General features: G+C 39.2%; 1 protein-coding gene and 1 non-coding gene across 8 annotated transcripts in view; both read left to right on the forward strand.

Moving 5' to 3' along the window:
- Positions 1-20,619, forward strand: part of IWS1 (interacts with SUPT6H, CTD assembly factor 1) — a 45,949-nt gene that overhangs the window by 23,723 nt on the left and 1,607 nt on the right. For 4 of the 7 annotated variants that reach the window (XM_055571897.1, XM_055571898.1, XM_055571902.1 and 1 more), the window contains exons 6-13: positions 3,702-3,799; positions 4,902-5,052; positions 6,931-7,013; positions 8,024-8,153; positions 9,029-9,146; positions 11,239-11,350; positions 12,300-12,356; positions 16,958-17,069. In XM_055571897.1, the coding sequence (XP_055427872.1) occupies positions 3,702-3,799; positions 4,902-5,052; positions 6,931-7,013; positions 8,024-8,153; positions 9,029-9,146; positions 11,239-11,350; positions 12,300-12,356; positions 16,958-17,069 (861 nt within the window). Of the gene's footprint in view, positions 1-3,701; positions 3,800-4,901; positions 5,053-6,930; positions 7,014-8,023; positions 8,154-9,028; positions 9,147-11,238; positions 11,351-12,299; positions 12,357-16,957; positions 17,070-17,563; positions 19,825-20,619 lie in introns of those variants that run through there. The other 3 variants (XM_055571901.1, XM_055571903.1, XM_055571900.1) reach the window with 1 other exon arrangement.
- TRNAE-UUC (transfer RNA glutamic acid (anticodon UUC)) lies at positions 15,504-15,575 on the forward strand. The gene has a single exon. It is a non-coding gene; the product is annotated as a tRNA-Glu (tRNA).

Genomic DNA, 20,619 nt, shown 5'->3' on the forward strand with positions numbered 1-20,619 from the left:
GAAAAATATACGTATATCAGAAGCAGTATTTAAAGAAACAATTCATAAATCATAGAGTCTAGAAATTCTACAGATTACAGGTAGGATAAATACAAACCAATCTGCCCCTAAATACATCACAATAAAATTGCAGGAAAGTCTTGAAAGCAGCCAAAGGGTAATAAACAAGCACATTCAGAGAGGAGTGGGTTGCCATGCCCTTCTCCAGGGGATCTTCCCAACCCAGGGATTGAACCCAGGTTTTCTGCATTTCAAGCAGATTCTTTACTGTCTGAGCCACCAGGGAAGCCCTCAGAGAGCAAGTTATTTTAATAGCTGACTTGTCAGCAGAAGTAAGAGAATCCAGTAACTAAAACTTAGAGTTCTTTTGTATTCTACAAAAATGAAGATTCCCTTCTTATTTCATCTTATCAAAATGCCAACTGAAAGAAATTATAAAGCAGAAAGAATATCTCAGGCAGAAAGTCAGGGATGCAGGAAGGAAAAAAGAGGAACAAAAGCATGTGGCTCCGTCTAAATGGGCAGTGGTCATGCAAGCCAAAGTCACGGTTGGTATGGTTTAAAATGTGTTTAAAATGAAAACATGATGGCAGTAGCAAAGTGGGCATTTACGTGAAATTGAAATGTTCACAGGTCTTTGCAAAGGTATGTAAAAATACATTAGTAGTCTTTGGTAAGTCAGGATGCACATTGTAATCTCTAAAAATACTATTGGAATGTGTAACTTCCAACCTAATAGAAAGGAAAAATGAAATAGTAAAAGCTAGTCAATCCAAAAGAAGGCAAAAAAGAGAAAAATAAAGGAAATACAGAACAGGGGGACAGTTAGAAAGTAGTACACGGTAAGATAGCAGATAACAAACTTTGATAATATCACACTGAAATGTATTGAGTGCTCCAGTTAAAGAACAAATTTAAAAAGATTAGATTTTTAAAATGAGTATATATATACTCATTTCAAAATTTATCCAAAACAGAAGATAAAGAAACATTGAAAATAAAAGAATGGAAAAGGATACTCTCTCTGAACACTAACCACAAGAAAGCTGATGTAGCTATATGAATATCAAAGAGTTAGACTTTAAGGCAAAACCCATTGTTTGAGATAAAGAGGGTCACTTTATATTGGAAAAAGGTTTTAAATTGTACCTAGCCATGTACTTAGTAACATGGCTTTAAATACATATAACATATGCAAAGCAAAAATTGACAGAACTGCAAAGAGAATGCACAATTCTGTAAGTGAAATGTAAACAATAGAACCATCAGACCAAAAAATACCACCAAAGATAGGAAAGAGTCTCTCTCTTTTTTTTTTTTTAATTTAAAATTTTTGTTTGAACTGGACCTTCGTTACTGTGTGAGGGCCTTCTCTAGTGCAGAGAGCAGGGGCTACTCCAGTTGTGGTTTGTGGGCTCCTCACTGCCGTGGCTTCTCTAGTTGGGGAGCACAGGCTCTAGGCACATAGGTGTCAGGAAGTGCAGCATTCAGGCTCAGTAGTTACGGTGCATGGGCTCAGCTGCTCTGTGGCATGTGGAATCTTCCCAGACCAGGGACTGAACCCATGTCCCCTGCATTGGCAGGCAGATTCCTATCTGCTATACCACCAGGGAAGTCCCAGAAGTTTCTCTTTTTATATAATCCAGACATAGAAACCCTTTGGAGATTATAAAAGATAAAAATATCTTCTATTCAAGTGGCTTGCCTTTTCACTTTCTTAATGGAGTCTTTAATGAGCAAAAGTTTTTTAGTGTAAATCCGCTTTACCAATCTTTTGCTTTATGTTGAAAGTTTTTCGAATTGTAGGAAAATTTTGCCTATTCCCAGGGTTATAAAAACATTCTTGTGAGTAATTCTTTAGGATCTTGCTTATCTTTTCGCTTAATTTATATAGTCTGTCTAGAATGAGTTTTTATGTGCAGTATGTGGGCTTTCCTGGTGGCTCAGTGGTAAAGAATCTGCCTGCCGATGCAGGAGACACAAGTTAGATCCCTGGTTCGGGAAGATCCCCTGAAGAAGGAACTGGCAACCCACTCCAGTATTTTTGTCTGGAAAAATCCCATGGGCAGAGGAGCCTTGTGGGCTGCAGTCCATGGAGTTGCAAGAGTCAGACGCGACTCAGTGAATAAAAAACAAACAAGTTCAATATGTATGAGATAGTCAAGATTTCTGCCCCCCACCCCCTAGTTGACCCAGATTATTCTTTTCCACTACTCTGTAGTGACATCTTTGTAATAAATCAAGTGTGTATATATATCTTCTAGTCTTTTTCTGAATTATCTTTTCTGTTCCATTGGTCTATACTTGTACTGTTAATGCATAACTCTGGATATTTGGTTTTTTATGTCCTTTAAGTTTGTTTTTCTCAAAGGTTGCCTTGACTTTTCTTGGTTCTTCGCATTTCCAAATAAAATTTAAAACTTTTGCCAAACACAGAAACTATAGACAGCATTTTCTGAATGCAATGTAATTAAAAGTCTAAAACAAAATTGGCAAATAAAACAGCCTTGCCATCCAGAGAAAATTAAAACTTGTTAAACAGTTCTTATGTTGAAAAAGACATCATCAGTACTTTCATTACTAAAGTAAAGAGAGAATGAAAGTAGATGAATTTAGAGTATAGTTCAAGATGGTAGAAAAATAGCAAATCCAAAGAAAATAGAAAAGAATTCACTCAATGAATGCCAGAGATTGTTTGAACATTGCCCTCATGGGGCTTATACTCAACATTAAGCCACATTTACAAGGACAAGATATATTTTTCTAGTGTGGAGAATGGACATCAGCTGATAGGTTCAGTTCAGTGAGAAAAACAGCATACTAGGGAAAGCATTGGGAAGGCCTTTCTAAGTATAATATGAAAGTTACAAGCTATGAAGAGAAGACTGGCCATTTAAGTTAAAAAATTGTGCCTGGAAAACATTACCATAAACAAAATCAAACCGTATTTGCAAAACTGTACAGGTGTGAGGATTGTGCTGTTCCTGTCACATGACAAGGGCTGATTTCTCTCATTTTTAAAGAGATTTTCTATACCAGTAAGACAAAGATCCAGTGGGAAAATGGCCACTGGATATTGAGAGTTCACAGAGAAATAATAACAGATAGCTTTGAAACCTGAAAAATGCCCAGCCTTACTCATAATAAGTGGATGCAGAGAAAACTACAGAGATGTTTTTTGTTTTTCTCAGTGCAGAGATTGCTAATGTCAATGCTTGATAACCTGCTGTAGTCATGAGAAGGTGAGGAAACAGGTTCACTTGTGCTTTGCTGGAAGGAGAGTTAATGGTATAACCAATTTGCAGACAATTTGCAGATATTCCTCAAGATTTCAACTACACATATCTAAATGTCAATAGGGCAATATTTAAATTATGGCTGCGATTGTTTGATGATATCAGACAAAGCCTTAAAAACAAAGGTAGTTTATACCAGTATCAGTTTGACTCCAGATTCTTTTGTTAGATGTGAAATGTGCACAACAGTATACCATACTCAGTGTGTATAATAAAAGAATGTAGTAAGTAGAAGTGCTTCTGTAAGCATAAGTGTTTCTGGAAGGAAACGAAAACCAGTAACACTAAAGGCTGGAGGGGAAGGGAGCTTTTTTGCTATATATCTTTTGGTATCCAAGAGCAAGCAGTTACACGGAAGAGTCTGTAATGAGGTTGTGATAACTGACTAACTTACCCTGCATTTAGGGTTTTAACCAAGAAGATTTGGAAGAAGAAAAAAGTGAAACACAGGTAAAAGAAGCAGAAGATTCAGATTCTGATGATAACATAAAGAGAGGAAAACAGTAAGTTTGTTTTATTTTTTTTTTTAAAGGACTTTGTTAAAGAGAACTTTTAAAATGAGATGAAGACTAACAAACTTTGTTTTTCTTATTTTGGTTCCTGATTAAGTGTAGGAAAGAATCTTCCATTTTTGTTCTCCTGTCTACTTCTCTATATATAGTTGCTATCTTAAAATTATTTGTACTTGCTATTTTTCTTTCATTTGCCCTGTGCTTAGCTATCTTTGTGGAGCTATTTGATTGTCAGGCTTTTTAAATTCATATCTCAACTTACTTTTCAGTCTGAAAAGTAGCCCGGTAAAAGTTTGTTGAGAAAGAGAAAGTTGATTTAGGAGTCCCGGAGGGGAAAGTTTTAGGTGCAGAATACTGCTTGATTGTATTTCATATACTTTTGTTGAGAGGACTCTGTGCAGAAAAATCTGGTGTCTTGAAAGGTGCCAAACATAGAAAGATTTATTAGTTACTGTTAGGGTTATAAAGATGATACTGTAAATAATAGTTTCCTTCTTAATTCCTAGTGACATGCAAGAATTAAGCTGAGAGTTTCCAGTACCTTTGGAAATTAAATTATATAAACCGTATCATCTTGGCAGAGAGCATATTAGCTCCCTTGTTAAGTGTAAAGATTCAGGTGAACACTTAAGATGACTTTTTGAGGCTCTTAGCAGATTTGTCGGAGACGGCAGTGGCACCCCACTCGAGTACTCTTGCCTGGAAAATCCCATGGACAGAGGAGCCTGGTGGGCTGCAGTCCATGGGGTCGGACACGACTGAGCGACTTCACTTTCACTTTTCACTTTCATGCATTGGAGAACGAAATGGCAACCCACTCCAGTGTTCTTGCCTGGAGAATCCCAGGGACGGGGGAGCGTGGTGGGCCCCCCATCTGTGGGGTCGCACAGAGTCAGACACGACTGAAGCGACTTAGCAGCAGCAGCAGCAGCATTGTGTTCTGTTAAAAACAATTTTAAAAGTACTTGTACTTTAAAAAAAAAATAGTACTTCATTGAGTTAGAATTTTAAAAATGGTGGTTCTTAACTCTTAAAAGAAGATGTGTATTTAAAAGAGAATTTATATTCTACTTGCTTTTGTGTTACTGCTTAGCATGGACTTTCTGTCAGACTTTGAGATGATGTTACAGCGGAAAAAGAGCATGAGTGGCAAGCGCAGACGCAACCGCGATGGTGGCACTTTTATTAGTGATGCTGACGATGTTGTGAGTGCCATGATTGTCAAGATGAATGAAGCTGCTGAGGTGGGTCACTTCCGGCTTCATCCTTCTTTCTCTCACATAATTGGTTATGTAGCCTGTTTTGTTTTTTGGCCACACCTTGTGGCTTGTAGGATCTGAGTTCCCCAACCAGGGATTGGACTCATGTCCTTGGCAGTGAAAGCACCAAGTCCAAGCCACTTGAGCACCAGGGAATTCCTGCCTTTAAAAAAAAAAAAAAACTTAATTCTTGCTTAATTTACATTAAAGATACTTAATTTTTTTTTATGATAAGCGTTTAATGTTCTAAATGTTAAACATGGAAATTTTTAGTAGTATGTTTTAGGGGAAAAAAATGAAGACTTGAGTATTTAGTAAAATGAGCCTTTTTAGCTGAATTGGTTTGCCTTTTTCATAATATTTTGCTATTTTATTTATTTGGCCACACAGTATGTAATTCCTCAACCAAGGTTCAAACCTGCACCCTCTGCATTGGAAGTATGGCATGTTAACATCTGGACTGCCAGGGAAGTCCCTGGTTTGCTGTTTTTATGGAGGAATGATTTTGCTCTCAGGTTTGGCTAGTTTACCACAAAGTGATGTTTCTTCACATACAAAAAAATTATAAACTTAATGTCTAATAGGTTTTAAATTCATGTGTCATGCTTTTGCCTGTGATTAAAAGATTACATTTAATTCATTGCATTTTAAAATTGTGCTCAAATTGTAAAAATTGGCCAAATACAATGATTAAAAACAAGTCCTGCTGTTTTGGAAGCACTTGCTGAGGTATTTTGCTAGGTGTATAGGATTTGTTCCAGATTTGTTCCCCTTCAAGGGTGAAGGGGAAAGCAGCTAGGGAGATCAGTAAGCAAGATTGGCCATGTGTGTTTAATCATTGAAATGTGTGTGTCAGGAGTGTGTCATTTTGTTTTCTTTGTTTGTAGAATTTAAATTTTCTACAGTTAAAAAAGCAGGAAATTCCTTGGTGGTCCAGTGGATAGGACACCAAGATTTTGTTGCCAAGGGCCTGGGTTTCAATCCCTGTTTCAGAAACTTAACGATTCCTGTGAGCCTTGCAGTGCAACCAAAAAAAAAAAAAGGAAAAAAAATACCCAAATATCAAAGACTAAAAGTTTTTAATAACATATTCTTTTTGTTACAAACTGCATAGGTAGAATATTATTCTTGATGATAAACTAAATTTTTCCATGTATAATTTGTACATTGAATGAACTCTGAAAACCTGACATTTGTGCCAGTATTTTAAATTAAAATTGTTACTCTCAATTTGTAGTTGTTAAAACTAATTATTCTAACAATTTTGTGGGTTTTGGCACTACTAAATGCCTATACTGTATGTAGTTCTTTCTTGTAGGAGAACCTCTAGTGTCTCAGAGAAGTTGCCACTTTGTTATATTTAAAGCTTAGAATTATAGTGTTAATAATTTGCTATTAGCAATTGTTCTCTGATGAATGTGGTATATTAACACATATATATGGAATCTAGAAAGATGGTACTGATGAATCTATCTGCAGGGCAGCAGCTGAGACAGAGAGCAGGCTCGTGGGCATGGAGGGAAGGAGAGGGTGGGACAAATTGAGAGAGTAGCATTAAAACATATACATTACCATGTGCAAAATTAGATAGCCAGTGGAAATCTGTATTACTCAGGGAGCTCAAATCCAGTGTTCTATGACAACCTGGAGAGACAGGATAGGGTGGGAGGAGGGAGGGAGGCTCAGGAGGGAGGGGACATATGTATATCTATGGCTGATTGATGTTCATATATGGCAGAAACCAACACAATGTTGTGAAGTAGTTTTCCTCCAATTAAAAATAAATTGTTTTAAAAAGTTAAAAACAAAAAGCCATTGCTTTCTTTTTACTTTTTTTTTAGAAAAATCTTTTTCTTCCTATAGGAAGACAGACAGTTGAATAATCAAAAAAAACCAGCACTGAAAAAATTAACATTATTACCTACTGTGGTCATGCACCTTAAGAAGTAAGTGTTCTGTTTTCTTAAAAAAGTGCTTTCCTTTTAATGGAATGATATTCAAGCTATGTACTGGTGTTCTACAGATGTTAAAGAATGATCGCCTTCTATCAATTTACAGAAAAATAGTAATGAATAGGATTTCCTAAATTATTACTTTCTCACAGATTTTTCTTAAACTTTTATGCCTGATAAAAACAGAACAAATAGCAAGCTGATGGTAATGAAAGAAAACTTGGAAACTACTAATTTTGTTCTTTATACACTATAAATTGGGTCTGTTTTCCCAGTATGATCGAGAGCAGAGCAAATCCTGGAAGACTGCTTGGAGGATGTATTGAACAAGACTCCTGCGGCCTGTTATATCATGAATTTTATCTTTGAATTAGTACACCAATGAGCCAAACACATGGTCTAGGACTTTATACTAGAAAATTGCTACCTCTATGCCAACAGAGAAAATTATCTGTGCCAGACTTCATATATATAATATCATGTTCCCTGTTAACATAATTGATCTGGTACCTAAAATGGAATTTTAATAGTAATCAGTATTTCATTTTGATTTTTTTCTGCTGGGAGAGTGGTGGTATTCCTGCCTGCAAAGAATAGCATAATTCTGGGTTCTCTATTACTTGAAACAGTTAAGGATCACTATTCTCCTAGGTTCAACATAAGTTTTTTAGATGTGATAGTTGAAGCTCATTATGCTTGCTGTCTGCACCACTCATACCAGCATTAGCCTACCCTCGTGTAAGTTGGTGTGTTTTGGGGGGGCAGGGGGGCGGGTTACTGTTAACAAACCATCTTTCTTTGTGTATCACATCTGTTTCTTGAAAACAGGAACTAAATTTCATAGAGCTGTTGAAATCTATGAACAGGGGCTCAGTAAATAAATGCGTAATTTTTTTAAGCAGTTTTTTGAAACATCACTAAATATATAAGAAAATCAAAGGAAGCTACAGTAGAACCAGCGTTCATAGACTTGACCTTCTTTTCCTTTATTGTTATTGTTTTAGGCAGGACCTTAAAGAAACATTTATTGACAGTGGTGTGATGTCCGCCATCAAAGAATGGCTCTCTCCTCTACCAGATAGGAGTTTGCCAGCACTGAAGATTCGAGAAGAGCTGCTGAGGATTCTGCAAGAGGTGAAAGGCAGATAATCTGACTTGTTTGCTCTGCATTAATTTTTTGACATGGCTTGTATTATCATAACCTCTGCATTTTACTGTGTATTTTTGTATTCTGTCTGCCATAGCCTGTCAGAAGAGTTGTATTAGGTATGTTTATTAGGAGCATACCAAGTAAAATGAACTTAAAAGGAAGGCCTTTTAAAACTTCTTGTGACTATGGTATTGAAGAAGAAAGATCTTGCAGTAGCTCTGGTTTATCTGAGAAGAGTAGTATGGTGGTGGGCGTGTTTTAGGGAGGCACTTGATGTAGAAAGAGCACCGACTTCAGCCTCAGATGTGCCTTTAAATCTTGGTCTGGGCCACCTTATGTGGCTCTGACACCTTGGGCAAGCTGCTTAACTTCTGAAGGAATCCCGAGGAACCTGCTGTGTGCTAGGTGTTTTTTAAATGTATAGGTTCATTTATTCCTCACAACAAACCTGCAAGATAGGTGTATTATCTCCATTTTACAGATGAGGAAATTAAGACTCAGAGAAGTTAAATGACTTGTCCAAGGTCACAAAACTAGCAAGTGGCTGTGGGTTCAGACGTAGGTCTGTTTGGTTCAGAGACCTGAGAGGACCCTTGATTTGTTAAACTGGCAACCTCTGAGGGTGCTTAGTTGACACTTTCTCACACTGTTAAGTTTTACTTCAACTCAGTGGTAGTACTGAACTCTGAGCTCCTCACAGAGTATCTTTGTGTTCAGTGACTATAGATACTGAAAATAGAACTTTTTTGTCGTTTGTTCTGTTGTGAATGAACCAGGTGTTGCAGGCCCGCTAGAGTAGATTGGCAGGACTCCCAGCTTCTTAATGATTAATGTGTGTGTATGTGTTTATGTTCCCCAGCTACCTAGTGTGAGCCAGGAGACCCTGAAGCATAGTGGGATTGGACGAGCAGTGATGTATCTCTATAAACACCCCAAGGAATCAAGGTCCAACAAGGACATGGCAGGGAAATTAATCAGTATGTACATTTTGCTTTTTGTTTCTTGTGTTTATGTTTATAGAGAGACATGTATATATATATATACACATATATATATATAAACTAACTATATTTCTACCAGTATTCTTTTAAAATGAGTCTATGAAACGAAGTAGAAAAATTTTTGATACCTTCTTATAGATACCAAGCTTTTTGTCCTTAGACTTAAAATGCTTCTCAGTGTATTTAAGGATGCTATCCCAGTGTATAACAAATAAAATGATGCGTTTTCTAATTATGGATCAAGAACATGTAGAGAGAGGGAGATTAGAATATAGGCCCTAGAATTCCCGTTTACCACCTGCCTTACTGCATATCCTTGGGCTAGTGATTTAAGCTCTAAATCAGGTTTCCTCCTCTGTAAAACAGAGAACTGTGTGTTTAACTTAGGTTGTCGTAAAGATTAAACAAGATATGTATAAAGCATGGTGCCTAGAATACAGTAAATCCTCAAGAAATGTTAGCTGCTGCTGCTATTGTTGTTACTTTTATAATGATCTCCAAAGCCTTTTGTGTGTTATTACTTAATGATACCAGAGAAATCCTGAGAAGTCTTAACTGAAATTCATCTAATCAGTTGCTATATTGAACACCACATGTGTCTTCATCCCCCTCCTTAATTCTTCCTGTGCTTTGTGTTGGAAAGATTTTTAAACTTTAAGGCTAGATTGAAATGGTAACCACTTTTATATCTGAATTGGAGAAGGAAATGGCAACCCACTCCAGTACTCTTGCCTGAAAAATTCCATGGACGGAGGAGCCTGGTGGGCTACAGTCCATGGGGTCACAAAGAGTCAGACAGGACTGAGAGACTTCACTTTCACTTTGACTTTATATCTGAATACAGTAGTTACTTGCCTATTGCTATTTTAAGATTATCAAAAACTTTTAGAAGAAATTTAATTTTTTAAATAAACTAGAGGAGTATTACATCTTATTAACCTGCAGTTTACTGCCTATTAAATAATAAGCTTTTGATGCTTTGATGCAGTAGTTTTCAACCTTCTTTTTGCCCTAGGCAGGGGGAAGCAGGCTGTTCCTACTGATACCCATGATGTACTACAAGTGATTCTGAATACAGAGATGGGGAAGGCATGTCAGTTTTTAAAGAGATATAGACCCCCGAGACTCCTTGCTTCCTTCTTAGTTTGATGACACCTGTGTTCTGTCTGTAAAGGTCCTTTATTGTTTTGATAGTGTGTACCAGGGGAACCAGATCAGACAGCAGGAGGTGAGCAGCTGGCGACCAAACAAAACTTCATTTGTATTGACAGCTGCTCCCTATCACTTGCATTACCACCTGAGCTCTACCTCCTGTCAGATCAGCAGTGGCATAATAAACGTAATGCACTTTAAATCGTCCCAAAGCCATCACACGCACATACATGTCCATGGAAAAATTGTCTTCCACAAAACTGATCCCTGGTGCCAGAAAGATTGGGGACTGCTAGCATATGGAGTGGATAGCCATTCCCTCCTCCATGGGATCTTCCTGACCCAGGGATGGAACCCAGGTCTCCTGCATTGCAGGCAGATTTTTTACTGTCTGAGCCACCAGGGATGTCCATATAGTGCAGCAATAAGAACAAAAACATCAAATGGCACCTCTGGCCTTTTGCTGGCTAAACAGTGTGCATGTAGAACATTTTTGTGTGTGCACTTTCGTTAACAGCTTTCTTAGACTTGATGAATACAGGCCCAACGTCTGCACTATCAAAAGGTAATTTTTAAAGATTTAAACCACTTTGACAACTAAGTAATAAAGGAGCTTGTTTTTGGTTAGAATAAGAGCATAGAGAATTTCAAGACTTTCTGTTTTCAATATTTGTAAACAATGTGATCAACAAGGCTTAATATCCAGAATATACAAACAGTTCATACTACTCAGTATTTAAAAAAAAAAAAAATTCAGAAAATGGGCAGAAGACTTAAATAGACATTTATCCTATAAATGGTTCTGAAATAATGGTGTCTTTAAGGAGAGAATATTCTGATATGACATTCCCATAGGGTGTGATTATTTCAAGAATGCCACTCTGTTGACTAAATAATTAATTTCCCTTTGTTGTAGATGAATGGTCTCGGCCTATATTTGGTCTTACCTCAAACTACAAAGGAATGACAAGAGAAGAAAGGGAGCAGAGAGACCTAGAACAGATGCCCCAAAGGCGAAGAATGAACAGGTATGAGGGAACAGGTATGAGTAAGTGAAGTAAATACTATTGCTCTGATAACTCAGGGTTTTTGTTGTTGTTGTGTTTTTTTTTGTAAATACAGATGATTAAGAAACCTATAAGATGATAGGAGTTTGTCTTTCTGCTTGCTATCTCTTGTAGTTCATAATACCGTTTAAGTTTAAATGTGGGTAGTGTCCAGTGACTAGACATTAGTCTAGTCTTATTCAAAGCCTCTATTATTTTACTGCATACTAAACTAGTGAATTAGTTGGAGAAGGCAATGGCACCCCACTCCAGTACTCTTGCTTGGAAAATCCCATGGACAGAGGAGCCTGGTAGGCTGCAGTCCATGGGGTCGCTAAGAGTTGGACACGACTGAGCGACTTCACTTTGACTTTTCACTTTCATGCATTGGAGAAGGAAATGGTAACCCACTCCAGTGTTCTTGCCTGGAGAATCAATCCCAGGGACCGGGGAGCCTGGTGGGCTGCCGTCTATGGGGTCGCACAGAGTCGGACACGGCTGAAGCGACTTAGCGGCAGCAGTGTCTAGTGAAGCTTGTTACCTACTCCCCTCCCAGAATTTCCTGGTTGCATCTGGCTTCTTCTGCCATTTTGGAGGTTGCTTCTGTTGTTGCAACCACTTACAGGAACAACTTTCTTAGTCCCATTTCCAGATTCTTAGTGGGGGGGGCGGGGGGCGGGTGGATATTACTGGTTAAATTTGTATCCATAAACTGGATACAGTTGTATCTAGCAGGATCATTACAGGTGAGTGAAACCTGATGTGCAAATGATGACTGAAATAAATAGCACTTTTATAAGATTAGGAATTATTCTCTGATCCAATATAAAAGACCTAATTATGATCTGAGTTTGATATTTCACTTTGTTCTTTTCCCCTTAATTATAAAGTTCTAACATTCCTAATATCTCATCAATTGCTTTTCTCCCAGCACTGGTGGTCAGACACCCCGAAGAGATCTGGAAAAGGTGCTGACAGGGGAGGAAAAGTAAGATTTTTTTGTACTGATTTTCTTCTGACACGATATTGTGAATATTCTTCTTGCTGCCTTAAGAAAAATAGCGAATGAAATGATGGTTCAGAGTGGTGGGGGATGATTTCTAGTGTAGCATTTATTGACTATCCACACTGTATTGGTGCTCTGGAGGCTACAAGAAAATTGAAAAATAGTTCAAGTAAAGATTTTGTTGCCACTTGCTATATAATAAACTGTGTTAGGCTCCAGAAATACAGAATCATATTAAAAGTAGTCCATTCTCTCAAAGTCTTTAGAGGGATCAGAGGCAAAGGGGAGAGCTTAAGCAAAGATGTAGGGTAAACACTCAAGGCCTATTTTAGGATGGCTAGTAGCCGAAATCAGATTGATTGTATTCTTTGCAGCCAAAGATGGAGAAGCTCTGTACAGTCAGCAGAAACAAGACGGGAACTGACTGTGGCTCAGATCATGAACTCCTTATTGCCAAATTCAGACTTAAATTGAAGAAAGTAGGGAAAACCACTAGATCATTTAGGTGTGACCTAAATCAAATCCCTTACGATTATACAGTGGAAGTGACAGATAGATTCAAGGGATTAGATCTGATAGAGTGCCTGCAGAACTATGGACGGAGGTTCATGACATTGTACAGGACGCAGTGATCAAGACCATCCCAAGAAAAATAAAGGCAAAATGGTTGTCTGAGGAGGCCTTACAAATAGCTGATCAAAGAAGAGAAGCTGAAGGCAAAGGAAAAAAGGAAAGATACACCCATTTGAATGCCGAGTTCCAAAGAGTAGCAAGGAGAGATAAGAAACTTTTCCTGAGTGAAATAGAGGAAAATAATAGAATGGGAAAGACTAGAGAAAATTAGAGATATCAAGGGAACATTTCATACAAAGATGGGCACAATAAAGGTCAGAAATGGTATGGACCTAACAGAAGCAGAAGATATTAAGAAGAAGTGGCAAGAATACACAGAAGAAATATACAAAAAAGATCTTCATGACCCAGATAACCACAGTGGTGTGATCACTCATCTAGAGCCAGACATCCTGGAATGTGAAGTCAAGTGGGCCTTAGGAAGCATCACTATGAACAAAGCTAGTGGAGGTGATGGAATTCCAGTTGAGCTATTTCAAATCCTAAAAGATGGTGCTGTGCAAGTGCTACACTCAATACGCCAGCAAGTTTGGAAAACTCGGCAGTGGCCACAGGACTGGAAAAGGTGTTTTCATTCCAGTCCCAAAGAAAGACAGTGCTAAAGAGTGTTCATACTACTGCACAATTGCACTCATCTCACATACTAGCAAAGTAATGCTCAAAATTTTCCAAGCCAGGCTTCAACAATACATGAACTGTGAACTTCCAGATGTTCAAGCTGGATTTAGATAAGACAGAGGAACCAGAGATCAAATTGCCAACATCTGCTGGATCATCGAAAAAGCAAGAGAGTCCCAGAAAAACATCTACTTCTGCTTCATTGACTATGCCAAAGCCTTTGATTGTGTGGATTACACCAAACTGTGGAAAATTCTTCAAGAGATGGGAATACCAGACCACCTGACCTGCCTTCTGAGAAACCTGTATGCAGGTCAGGAAACAACAGTTAGAATTGGATATGGAACAACAGACTGGTTCCAAATAGGGAAAGAAGTACCTCAGGGCTATATATTGTCACCCCGCTCATTTAACTTATATACAGAGTACATCATGTGAAATGCTGGGCTGGATGAAGCACAAGCTGGAATCAAGATCACTGGGAGAAGTATCATTAACCTCAGATATGCAGATGACACCACACTTATGGCAGAAAGCAAAGAACTAAAGAGCCTCTTGATTAAAGTGAAAGAGGAGAGTGAAAAAGTTGGTTTAAAGCTCAACATTCGGAAAACTAAGATCATGGCATCTGGTCCCATCACTTCAGGGCAAACAGATGGGGACACCATGGAAACAGGGAGAGACTTTATTTTCTTGGGCTCCAAAATCATTGCAGATGGTGACTGCAGCCATGAAATTAAAAGACACTTCCTCCTTGGAAGAAAAGCTGTGACCAACCTAGACAGCATATTAAAAAACAGAGACATTACTTTGCCAACAAAGATCCATCTAGTCAAATCCATAGTTTTTACAGTAGTCATGAATGGATGTGAGAGTTGGACTATAAAGAAAGCTGAGCACCAAAGAATTGATGCTTTTGAACTGTGGTGTTGGAGAAGACTCTTTAGAGTCCTTTGGATTGCAGGGAGATCCAACCCGTCAATCCTAAAGGAAATTAGTCCTGAATATTCATTGGAAGGACTGATGTTGAAGCTGAAACTCCAACCCTTTGGCCACCTGATACGAAGAGCTGACTCATTTGAAAAGACCCTGATGCTGGGAGAGATTGAGAGCGGGAGGAGAAGGGGACGACAGAGGATGAGATGGTTGGATGGCGTCACCAACTTGATGGGCATGAGTTTGAGTAAGCTCCAGGAGTTGGTGATGAACAGGGAAGCCTGGTGTGCTGCAGTCCATGGGGTCACAAAGCGTCAGATATGACTGAGCAGCTGAACTGAACTGAGTAGGCTGAAGTGATCGGACAGTGACTGTGGTGCCTGAAGTGGTGGAAGATAAGGTTGGAAATGCAAATATTGACCAAACTCTGAAGTGCTTTAAGTCAAGATGAGGGATGTTTACTTCTCTGGTTTCCTAGGAAGTTCTTTGAGCATGGATGTGAAGTTAAATTTGATTTGGAATGCACTGCTGGTGGCGTGCTGTGGGATGGGTTGCAGGGCAGAAGAACTGAAGGTAGTGATACAGGTCAACTGAAACTGTAATGGAGAAGCAGAAAGTTGAGGAGAATTCACAGGCGCAAAACTGCCAGGAGTTGGTGACTTGGTGGGCGAAGAGCTGGCTAGAGTTGAAGATACCAACCAGAATTTTAAACTTAACTAACTGAGATGATGGTGTTACCCTTCACTAGAGTAGAGAGAAGTTGATGTGAAGTCATAGGTGAGTTTTTTCTTGAACATATTAAATAGAAGGTGAATGAGATAGTCCTGTAAATATCCTGGGTCTAGTGCTGGAGTTTGAGCTAGAGACATTGATAGTTATCTCCCTAGCAAAGATTGTTGAATCATGAGATTAACAGAGTGAAAAATAATCTGAACGGGGAATTCCCTGGTGGTCCAGTGGTTAGGACTCGGTGCTTTCACCGCAGTGGCCCAGGTTCAGTCCCTGGTTGGGGAACTAGGATCTCGCAAGCTGCACAGTACAACAAAACAAAAAAACCCACTAAATGCATTAAAAAATAAACTGAATGCTTTGAAAAGGGGTGTAGCCACCGAAGGCCAGTGAGGAGCTGTGATCCTACACATTGGAAGAGAACCTAGAGAAGGACAAGGCTGCCCTGGAGGGGGCTGTGGTGGAGAGTAGACTTCAGAGGGGCTTTGCAGTGAATGCTGGCAATTATGCAGCACCCACATCACAAAAGGAAAACAGGAAATCAGTTGGAGGGAGCACATGTCATTTACTTGTGGATAGGTTTGCTGATAGTGGCTTCAGGGGGAAAATAAGAGTTGTGGGAAATTTTCTAGTCAGTTGATCTATTCACATATATGAAAGTTATAGAAGCTTGATATTTAAGAATAGAGCAAACCATACAAGGGAATAGAAAAGAGTTTAGAATCTTCCACCTTCTCTTCCACCCCCCACCCCAACATACACACATATCCAATCTCCGTTTACCAGTGGAGATAGTTACCTAAAAGTTGAGTGATTCGAATTCCCAGACACTGAATAGACTTTACTTTTGAAGGATGGCAGTCTTACTTGAGCATGGTAGTTCTTAAATTTGTATGTGAAAGTTACTACTGTATGTGACACCATTAAATGCTGGCAAGGATGCAGAAAAACTAGATCACTCATCCACTGCTGCAGGTAAAATGGTACAGCCACTCTGGAAAATAGTCTGGTGGTTTCTTATGTAGAAACACATGCACAGAGATTAATGAGTGTGAGCCAAACTGGGGAAAATGTAAATAAAAATTGATGAGTGACAGCAACATCAATATCCTGCTTGCCATAGTGTGCTGTAGTGGTTTGCATGTTGTTTTTTGAGAGAGACACTGGATCTCTCTGTATTAATTCTTAAAACTGCATGTGAATCTGTATCTCAAGTTTTTTTTTACAAAACAGGGAACAGACCAAAAGATTTCTGTATGAGTTGCATATGCACAACCATGTAAACCGCTTTATGGTCATACTCAGTTTGGGAGGTCATTTGACGGCCTGACTTTTCATGTCACAAGTGAACACAAGTGACTCCATTAGACCAGAGAAATTGAGATTCAGAGTCCTCATGGAGGAACCAGCCTTAGAAAGGAGAGAGACACGATTATATCTGAAGCTGAGAAGAGGGGATAAGGAATCCTGCAGAGGAAGCTGGCTTTGTGGGGAAAGTCGAGCAGTTGATAGAGCAGCATGAGTGATGATGCAGCCGTCTAAGACAGCAGGGCATGGGTGGGGTGACATCGGGAGGGCAGAGGAGGTCTGACACAGATGTGCCGATGAGTGCATGGGCCCAGCTAAGGCTGGCTACATAAGCAGCGTGCTCTTCTTCCCGTTCTCAGGGCTCTTAGACCTGGAGATCCTGGATTCTGCGCCCGGGCAAGGGTCCCCATGCCCTCGAACAAGGACTATGTTGTCAGGCCCAAGTGGAATGTGGAAATGGAATCATCCAGGGTAAGTAATCAGTCCAGGGACAACAAGGTGGATCTGAAACGCAGATTACTGTCTGTCTTTTACTTCATGTTTGAGAACCCTTAAGCAGCTCTTAGGGTTTATCTGATTTGAAGAGAGCTGTTTTTCTCTTTATCTAGCCAGTTTATCTGGTTATTATTATTACTGGTTTGGTAATATTTCTGACCATTATTACTGGTGAGCATTACTTCAGACTTAAAGAAACATTATCAGTTGGGAAGTTTCTTCATATTAACTCCTTTTATTTCAACTGAAGCTTGAAGGCTAGAGTGTTTTGGTGTAGTCTTTTATTTTTTTAGAACCCTGAGGAACAGAACTCGCCTTCTTTTGCACCCTACTGTTGAGCTGTTTTGAGTCAGTCTGTTATGAGGTGCTTAGGGTAGACACTGTGTCTCCATCACTGTAAATACTACTCGCTGATCCTCATTGCTGCTCAGTAATCTTTTTTTATTCTCCATTCAAACTACTCTTTCTAGCCTGGTATTCTTAAAAAGGGCCTAAGCCGATTGGAAAAGCATAAGAGGAGATTTGCAGAACAGAAACGACTCAGCAAAGTGCACCGTGCTGTCAAGTTCAGCATTGAAGGCAACAGGATGCCCCTGTAGGCCTGGCCCTGCCCGAGCCTTATCTGGGAGGTATCCCCAAGGAAGCATGCTCTGTGCATGGGCTTGAGCAGCTAGAGGGGAAACAAGCGTGTGTGTGTGCTTTCCTAACCAGAAAAGGCCAGAACCACTTTTAGTTCTGAAATCATGACTGTGACAGGCACCTAGTGACATTCTGGTCATCTTGAATATTTAGAAATTGATATGAGGTTCCCTTCCTTTATCAGTACCCCAGTACATAATTACCTCACTGATAGATATTTTGGTCTTTCTGCCTGGTACCCTTTTTATTAAAAAGGTTTTTGTCAGGGCCCAGAATCACGGTGGTTGGTCTGCCTTACAGGCATATAAGCTGGTTAGTAACATCTGGGTGGAAGGGACGTGGCTTTGTGTTATCAGTGGCTCAGTAACCTGCCTTTGAGGGCTCATTGCATAAATCCTGACACTGAATATTTAGGAGATAAATTTAATTAATATACATTTGGAAGTCCAAGCACACAATCTTACTTATTGAGAATAAATAAAGGGTAGAAGAGCACTGGTTCAGTGCTAAGAACTCCTTCATCTCTACTTCCTTCACTTTTTTCTCCCCACTACCCCTCTTTTTGGTCACACCTTGTGGCTTGTGGGATCTCAGTTCTCTGACCAGAAATTGAACCCGGGCAGTGAAAACCTGAAGTCCTAACCATAAGACCACCAAGGAAGTCCCCTCCTTCCCTTTTCTCTTCTGTCTATTTCTGTTTCCCTTGATATCCCTCCTTCCCCTCCCCACCACCCCTGTTTTTCTTTACCTTTACTATTCTCACTGTCTCTTCCTTTCTTTTATTCTTCTCTTTCATAATATATTTTCTTCCCCAGTACACTTATTTCAGAAAATCAGGATCTACAATAGGGCAGAGAAAAATGTAATAAAAAGTGGTAATGGCCTGTCTCTTTTGGAAGGGCATGTGCCTGTCTGCTGGTGTTGATAGTCTGGATCCCACCCTCCCTGTAGGTGTTGGGGAGAGGGGAACAGGTGGCCCAGCCTCCTGCTAGACTGAGACATGACCAGCATGACGAGAGGGAAGTTCAGAGTTCTCCTTTGTCCAACATTCCCAAATCAGAATGGACTGTTATTTATCTTGGCCTGTCTGGCTTAAAGAGCTCTGTCCAAAAAATAACAATAAGGCATTTGGGAGCTGGTCTCGTAGCTAAGTTGGTAAAGTGTCTGCCTGCAGTGCAAGCAACCCAGGTTCGATTCCTGCTTTGGGAAGATCCCCTGGAGAAGGAAATGGCAACCCACTCCAGTGTTCTTGCCTGGAGAATCCCATGGACAGAGGAGCCTGGCAGGCTACAGTCCATGGGGTCGCAAAGTCAGACACAACTGAGCAACTAAACTACAAACCAGCACATCCTGTGTTAAACTGCAGTGAATTGTCCTGCACTGTCTTCCTATTAAAGACTCCTCACATGTCCCCTCAGGCTCTCACACGGCACAGACACTATGAGTGTTACTGGAAAACACGCTTCCTAAGAGGAAACTGAACTGAATTAATGGCTTTCACATGAAACTGTTTTTATTTTAAGTGTAATTCTTATTTTTGAAATTACATGAGTAAATATACTGTAGAATAAACCCCATTCCCCAAAGTTCTATTCTTCCTCCATGTAAAGCACCACTGTTAACAATTTTGATGTATTAAATGTATTTTCAGTAATGTTTTAAACTTAGTTTTTCCTGCTTATAATTGTAGAAAATTTTGAGATTATAAAAAGAAAAATCATTCACCACTCAAAAGCAATTTGACAAAAATTTTGCCTTGTTTCCTATTGATATTTAATATAATTTAAATTATATTTATATAATTTTGATCACTTCCTCTCATTAAACCACCTTATATATTTATCATTTGTAGTGGCTGCATAAGTCTATCATGTAAAAACATTAATAATTTGTTCGTTCTTCTATGGTTTCTGATTTTTCACTTCTAAATAATTCAATAACTTGCACTACATTGTATGTTTATATGCTAATTTATTCCATGTAATGCTTTTAAAATAACATTAAAATGACAAAGCAGTGCATGTTTTTATATAAATCTTTAAATACAAAAAGCACAAATAAACTTAGTGTCACTTATAATCCCACCACACCTTATATTAACATTCTGGGTTATTTCTTTAATCCTTTATATGTGTGCATAAACATATTATTACTGGTTTGGGGTTTCGTTTGTTGTGGTAGTAGTGTTTGAACTTTTAAGCAAAATTGTGATCATATTCTTTTATACCTTGTTAGGTTTGTGTTTTACTTAACATGGTAAAAATTCATTTGAGTAAACATTCTTCAATGACTAAATATTGTATTATAATATGATTGACCGTATTTTTTAAAGCAAACCCATCTTGCTAATCTTTTAGGCTGCTTTTGATGGACTGTTCACTGATAAAGTGGTGTAGTATACAGTTTTACTGTCCTAAGTGGTGTAGGGTTAAGAAATCAAGAGAGAAGTTATTGAATCTGACATGCTAGGTGTTCAGTTTTGTGTGTTTTCAGACTTGGGGTAGCCAGGCATTTGCCAGCTACTGGACTTATGATCTGTAACAAGGGGTAGATCAGCGCAGCCTGGGTGTGTCCCAGTTGCTGAGATTAGAGGGCTCAAATTGTTACAGAAGGGGCTGGGAGTGGACAAGAAGTCCAGGCTGATGTGTAGAGCTGCTGGGAGCTGGGCAGTCGGCAGAGGTCTGAGCAGGCAAGGCCTCCAGTGCGCACTGACTGCACATGCTAAAAATCGGGGCGCACTGTCTGAAAGGGAGTCACATGCTTGGGGCTGTCCAGAAATCTGGGGTGTCGTGCAGGGTGATAGTGCTTTCTCATCTGATAATGGATTTTTACACCCCCTCACAGTACTAGTGCCAAATACTAAAATTGATGTTAATATAATATTTGT

This window comes from Bubalus kerabau, chromosome 3, assembly GCF_029407905.1.
Source record: "Bubalus kerabau isolate K-KA32 ecotype Philippines breed swamp buffalo chromosome 3, PCC_UOA_SB_1v2, whole genome shotgun sequence".
Lineage (NCBI taxonomy): Eukaryota > Metazoa > Chordata > Mammalia > Artiodactyla > Bovidae > Bubalus > Bubalus kerabau.